The sequence below is a fragment of the Petaurus breviceps genome, unplaced genomic scaffold (assembly GCF_028583685.1).
Source record: "Petaurus breviceps papuanus isolate PSGF00001 unplaced genomic scaffold, PetGlider_PUasm1.0 37, whole genome shotgun sequence".
Classification (NCBI taxonomy): Eukaryota; Metazoa; Chordata; class Mammalia; order Diprotodontia; family Petauridae; genus Petaurus; species Petaurus breviceps.
Window position 1 is genome coordinate 46549192 of NW_027186296.1, and position 6778 is coordinate 46555969.

Below are 6778 nucleotides of genomic sequence, written 5' to 3' on the forward strand. Positions count from 1 at the left end.
ACTCCCAGTTCAAGAAACTCCCTCAACTAACCCAGATGAACCAAAAGGACTTGTTGATAACTCTGGCCATTGCATTTAAGTTGGTGGTCATTTCTTCCCGGGCAAAGGTGAAATGTGTTCTGAAAAATAACATAAGTTGAGGATTTCTACAACACTAGGTATAACTTTTGAAGAAATCACTTGTCCTGGTGTTAGGAAGAAGGGGTGTTGTGAACAGGGAATACAGTCAAGGAAAAGGGATGTGGGGATGGTCACCAAAGATCAGTTTTGATTGAGGCCGACCCTCACTGTGGGAAAAGGTCCTAGGGGATATAAGGATGGATCCTCCTCTCTCTCCCTCCCCCACAAAGTGGCAGTTTAGGACTAGGGAGAAAAATCCCTGTAATGCTTTACACAGTTCCTTGAGGGTAAAGTTGGAGGACAGGGTGGGGTTTGTAGTTTGTTCTGCCAGCATTTTTGATAGGTCAGTCCACTTTACCCATGAAAAAATGTCTCCAAATCACAATGTTCCAGTCTCTTGCAATAGAATACAAATTGTGCAGTATATTGTGCATGGTTATATGTGTGTATTCTACATACATATACATGGCACACAAGATACCTGCACACCTGATAAAATGCCCCAATAGTTAAAACTTACCCTTTCAAATTCCCTTTTCTTACATGGAAGCTGTTTTAAGAATCAGTGGAGATTTTTGAACCATGGATGAGCTAATAACACTTTTTGACACTTAAAAAAATGTATGTTTTATTTTTCCAATCAGAGTACATGTTATTATAATAAAAGGTTCCTTTTGCTTTTACCATTCACCACAGTTATGTTGTAAGGGGGTAAAGGAACTTCCTGTGTTGTGAAAGTTCGGTATCTCAGTGGCTTCCATGGGTGCAGTAGGTAAGTACCTTAGTAAGACTCCGTGTGGGGGCAGGGGAAGAGGGGCCAGCGGAGGACTCTTCCACACATTCTGCTTCCTCAGCACTTCAAATTAAAAAAGAAAAAGAGGGGGGAGTTGGTCTCTGATAGGGCTTTAGCATTTCCTGCTAATTCAGTGGAGAGAGAATTCGTAGAGCTGGACCACTTGGGAGAAAAGGGTCCCCAGGGTCAAGAATACTATAGGAGAGGCTGCCTCTTTGGGGAGGGTGATGCCATCTCTCAGTAGAAGGGGGGGGCCCTTAGCATAGCTGTGGCTTTTCTTCCCTTTGCTAATCAGGCTTAAGGCATCACTTTGGGGGATCTCTGCAAGGCTTTCAACTTGGACCTTGAATGGGGAGAATTTTGCTTTTTGTTTCTGTAATTGGAAGTGGGATCCCATCTTGAAGAAATAACCAGGGTTGTAGACTCAGCACTCAGAAGCAATGGGCCGGTGGTTTCGAGCAGGGGGTAAGGGAGTGGAGTGGGGGAGGGGGTGGGGCAGGGAGAGCCGGAAGCAAGACCCTCTAGAGCAGCGCTTTCCTAAACAGGCTATAGCTCCCAGACCTCGGAGTTTGGTCCTGCATGTTGTTAACAGAAACCCAAAGAACGCATTTCCATTATGAAACTGACCAGTCAAGCACTAGCTTCCAGTCCTTGTTTTATTATTATCAGTATCATTATTATTGTCTGTCTTTTTCCCCAGTGTGTGAAAGAATCTAACAGAAAACTTCTGAGTGCAAATCTATTTACAAAGTAAGGCTGCAGTAAGGGTGTGTCTTCACTGTACTTATTGTGTAACATAAATATCCATCCCTGAGAAAGGGGAAGGGGTGGGGGGTTGGGGGTGGGGGACAGTTCAACATAGTTGAATTTTAATCACATGGTTGTTTCTATTGTGCAATTTGTGTTTTTTTATTTTTTATTTTTTTCATTTCTTTTTCTTTTTTTTCTTCTTTTTTTTACAAATCTGCTTTGACACCTGAGGTGAAGAAAAGTTTTGTTGTTGTTGGCTTTTAAAAAATGTTTTTCTCTTTAAAAAAAATATAGGTTAACAAGAAGCATATGGCTATAAAACAAAAGGAATATTTAGGTACAGGAAATGAATTCAATCCGTCCATTGGTAAGGTTAGTTCAGCCACCCACAGGAGGAGGCGACAAGTATTTGCCGAGACTGCAAGCTATAACTGAACTACTTAAAAAAAAAAAATTAAACAGCAACAAGCAAGAGAGTTGTAGACGTGTGCAACAGGTCAGACTCCACAGAGTGCACGGAAGCTTTTGCGGCTGCCCAGTCCAGGGAGATTCAGGGCGAGCTGGCGGGGCTGATGGTGGGGCTGCTGGCGTCCGAGCGGCTGTAGTCACTGACCGATCCCGTCCTGGAGCTGCTCCCGCTTCGCCGCTGAAGCATGCTAGGGTGGAAGTTGGCGTGGCGGCGGGCGTGTTTAGTCAGGTGGTCACTGCGCATGAAACGCTTCTCACAGATGGGGCAGCTGAATTTCTTCTCCCCTGTGTGGGTGCGGTAGTGCCGGGCGAGCTCGTCGGACCGGGCAAATTTCTTACTGCAGTCCTGCCAGCTGCAGGCAAAGGGTCTCTCGCCTAGAGGAAGGAGAAGATAACACCGTGAGCAGCTTTCACCCACCTGAAGGGGCATCGAGGCACTGGGGGGGGGGGGGGGGGGGGGAGAATGATGGCTTCTAAGCGAAGTTAGCCCCTCACCAGAAGGTGATCGAGTCTAGGGGAGGAGATAAAACAATGTTCCCAGGCTATGTAAATACTGTTAATAAAATAAGTACCTGTACCTTTCATTAAGTAAAGATATGTAAATGCTATATAAATAAAAGCTTGTCTTTTACACCCCTCCCCAAGTTCCCTTTTCTGTATCTTTTTGCCCTTCCAAACTTCCTTCCCTTGCAACTAGTATACCTTACCCAGGCTTACCCTCCCTAAGTTCCCCTAATCATAAGATGTGCATTTATTAAGGAACAGGCTCTGTGCTAGGTGTAAAACAGTCCCTGCCCTCCAGAGGCTTACAATCTAGCCAAGGGAGACATGTGCCTTTAACGATAGGGAGGGAAGGCACTAGCGAAGAACAGTGAAGACTCAGAAGGTGATGCTTGAGCTGAGCCTTGAAGGAAATAAAGGATTCGAAAAGAGATGGGAGTCAATCATGCTTTCAGCAAAACTTTCATTTCCTCAAGGCCCCTACTGTCAAATTTCCCTTGGGAAGTTCTCAATACCTCTAAATCAAACCAAAGGGTCAGTGACTGATAACAGTGGAGTTTGGAACTTCCCAGGGGGACTTGAATGTAAAAGAAGGTCCCTTGGGGCGCCAGGTAGCACAGGGAGTAAGAGCACCAGCTCCAGTGTCGGGATGACCTGGGCATCAAATCCCGGCTCAGATACTCAGCACCACACCCAGAAATAACTGGCAGTGTAACCTTGAGCAAGTTACTTAACTCCGATTGCTTTAAAAAAAAAAAAAAAAGGTCCCTTGAACTGGATCTTGGAACTCCAAGGAATAAATCTCAAAAAATGGTGGTTTGGTGGAGAAGAGATGGAAAATAAAGAGGGATTCTGGCTGCCCCCTTACTACAGCACATAGGCCACCCTACTCACCAGGTACTACCCCAGGCAAAGCTGGGTACTCTTAAGTTACCTCTAGCTCTGGAGGTGGGGCTTCTAACAGCCATGGGATCTGGGAAGGGGAAAGAGGCTTTTGCATTGGCCCCTGCTAGAAGAGGACACTTAGCAAGGCCTCTGAACACTATCAGCCTGGCGAGTTTTCAGGGAGTGTATTATGACAGCTAAAACCCAGCCAAGTGCAATTGGCAAAGGCTGCTACCATCCTGCATCTAATGAACCCTCTCTCCACTAAATGAAGCAAGCTTGTTAACCAGTCCCAGGTTTTATCTCCATGTGTTAACCAGGCCTTCTGAAGAGGGAAATGATACATGAAAGCTCACATGCTAAGCTGTGGCTACAATTTCAGCAGGATGCAGCACCCACAATCTGTTGTGATGTCAATAAATGTGGGGGGGGGAGGAGAAAGGTGGTAGTGGTGTACATAGTCTTGTTTCTAGAACAAAGGCTCTTAACGTTTTGTGTCCTGGACCCCGTTAGCAGTCTGGTGAAGCCCATGGACCCCTTCTTAGAATAAACTTAAAAAAAATCATAACTGATGCAAATACTAAATTTCAGTTAGTGGTTAGCAAAAATAAACATATCAGTTTTTCCCCCATGCAAGTTCCCAAAACCTCTGAAATCTATTCATGGGCTGCATACAAACTGGTAGACCCCAGGTGAAGAGTACCTAATCTAAAATGACTAAAAAAACCTCCATCAAACTAGTAGAACATGGGCAGGGAGTAGAAAGAATACTGAACATGCAATCCCCCAGCTTTTCAGATCATGGGCAAGACACAACCTTTCTGGGTCTCAGTTTTCCCATCTGCAAAAGGAAGACATTAGATTGGATAAACACATAAGACTCATTTCAGCTGTAATATTCTACAAATTAGAATATTAAATAGGAGCTTCCTGACCTCATCAGGATAGACCTGAGTTCCAATCCAGCCTCAAGACTATTGCTAACTTTGTGACACTGGGCAAGTCATTTAACTTCTATCTGCCTTATCAGTAAAATGTGAATAGTAGCACCTAATGCTCAAGATTGTTGTAATCTTTGAGCAGCACTTTGTCAATCTTAAAGCTATTATTTTGAATCATCCAGATCGTCCTGTCTTCCTCTCTCCTGCCTCTATATTCCTTATGTCCATCACACTTGTTAAAGCCCATCTCTTCTTGAGTTATGCACTTCATAAAATTCTTCTGATCAAAATTAGTCTCAATGTAGTTCCTGTAGAGAGGGAAGCTTTGAAGCTTATTTTTGTTTATCTATGGTGGTCACTACATGATAATATGGTACCTAGGCCTATGCAAACCAAGTCAGAACCAAGGTTTCTCTTGTTTTCATATTTATTGGACCAGTCAACAGGCATTTATTAAGCACCTACTGTGTTCCAGATAATCTATTAGGCAGTGGAGATAACAAATACAAAGTATACAACAATCTCAGCTCCAGAAAAGCTTGTGTTCTAATGAACATTTTTTACATGTTTTCAAAAGAGAGGGTAAACAAGAAGACAGAGGCCCAGAGGTTAAGGGACTTGCCTGTGGTCAAGGAGCACTGGTCAACTAGCCAGTTAGTAGCAGAATTGAAATCCATTTCAACCCTCAGTCTTTGATCCTATAAGTAGGGACTACACTCTAGATCTCTGGCCTCCCAAGAATGTGATCTTTCAATCATGCCACATGGCTCCTTCCTAACATGTGAGTCCTGAATTTTCAATCTGAACACAGGCTCCCAGAAATAGAGCCATGTACACGTCCTCCCTGAACACCAAGCAGCACTATGTTCTGGACGAGAGCATCGGGACTTTGCTTTGGCAGGCAGCAGCTCCTGCTGTCAGGGTGAACGTGGGCCTGACGCCAGGGACAAACCTTTGTCTTCTGTTAATGAAGGCGTGGGCCTGTTAAAGCTGCATGCAGCTCCTGTGAAGAAATGGCTTGGCTCTTCTTTGGAAGGGGATGTGGCTTCGTGGTGCAGGTAGGTTACATAAATGTTCTTTCTTACTGCCAGTAAAGCAATGAGAGGGAGAGAAGGAGAGAGAGACAGAGAGAGACAGACAGAGACAGAGAGACAGAGACAGAGAGAGATGAACTGATTGCCTAATCTTATCAGGGAACACAGAGCACATATGGTTTTTTTCTTGCTTAAGAGTAAGCACTGTGAGGTACAGGGTGTCCCTTCCAAACCTGCTTTCAACACTACTACGAATTTCCTCTATTTTATCTTCCTGGGCTTGAATCAGAGGGTTGGGAGCTTTAAATGAAGGCAGCATTTAAGATTGGGGTCAAAACAAAATGTTTTTGGACAGCAGCAGCCAGTGGCTGAAACTTGAGAAGCATTAAGGTTAGGTCAGCACTTCCATGGCTACCTGACAAGATTCCAAGGCTAAAGGGGATCAGATCATCAGACTTACTCAGAGACAGTCTTACTGCAAGAGGCAAAGGTCACTCCTTAAAACTGTAATGTCTTTGGAGGTGGTGGGTGGTTGAGGAATGAGGGTAAGGAAGAATGTTTATAACATTCCAAAAAAGGAAAAGATTGTTTAAGCATTTAAAAAATGCAACCCACATTGTATATTTTGTTCTGCCTGAGACACTTTTGGCACTCGGCAATGTGGGCTAATCATACTTTAAACAAAGTTCGAGATCCTGGGGTGTCCCCTTTGAAAATGTTAACAGTAGAAAAAGCTTTGAGGCCTCCCAGGAATTTTAGAAGCCTGGTTTTCAGGGCAGCCACCTGTGCTTTTGATGTGGAGGGGGAAGTAGGGGAAAAAGGGGAATAGGGATCTGGGTTCTAACAGAAATAGAAACCAGGGACAAAATGACCTGCTTGGCCATGCCTTCCACAGAAGGCTTGGGGCATTTGGCAACATGACCAAGCTGCCCTCCCAAGCTGTGTCTGGCTGGATCCAAGGCCAGATACTGGGTATAGAGTTGGGGCATCTTTCCACTGGGAGTAAAGCCAGTTCTATTTACAGAATAGGTGGCCAGCAACAAAATTGTGAAGGGAATCAAATTTTTCCTTAGTGTTGCTAGCTCCTTTTTCATCTTTTTCCCTCTCCCTATCCTCTTCCCCCTGGGTTTTCAAATTCTCACACTCTCTTCCCTTCTCCTAGAAGGAGGGAAGGAGAGGAAGGAGGAGGGAGAGGTGGGGAGAGGTAGAGAGAGAAAGAAAGAGAGGGAGAGAGAGAGAAAGAAAGAAAGAGAGAGAGAGAGAAAGAGAGAGAGAGAGAGAGAGAG

At 44.5% G+C, this 6778-nt stretch overlaps 1 protein-coding gene and 1 long non-coding RNA gene across 2 annotated transcripts in view; one reads left to right on the forward strand and one right to left on the reverse strand.

Moving 5' to 3' along the window:
* Positions 1–721: 721 nt before the first annotated feature.
* The window catches only part of KLF13 (KLF transcription factor 13), a 95208-nt gene continuing 89151 nt past the window's right edge, over positions 722–6778 (reverse strand). Inside the window, exon 2 of the mRNA XM_069098408.1 lies at positions 722–2506. Within this exon, the coding sequence (XP_068954509.1) occupies positions 2214–2506 (293 nt within the window). The 3' untranslated portion in view covers positions 722–2213. The remainder of the gene's footprint in view (positions 2507–6778) is intronic.
* The window catches only part of LOC138169183 (uncharacterized), a 17949-nt gene continuing 13865 nt past the window's right edge, over positions 2695–6778 (forward strand). Inside the window, exon 1 of the long non-coding RNA XR_011170286.1 lies at positions 2695–5516. This is a non-coding gene — a long non-coding RNA (uncharacterized lncRNA). The remainder of the gene's footprint in view (positions 5517–6778) is intronic.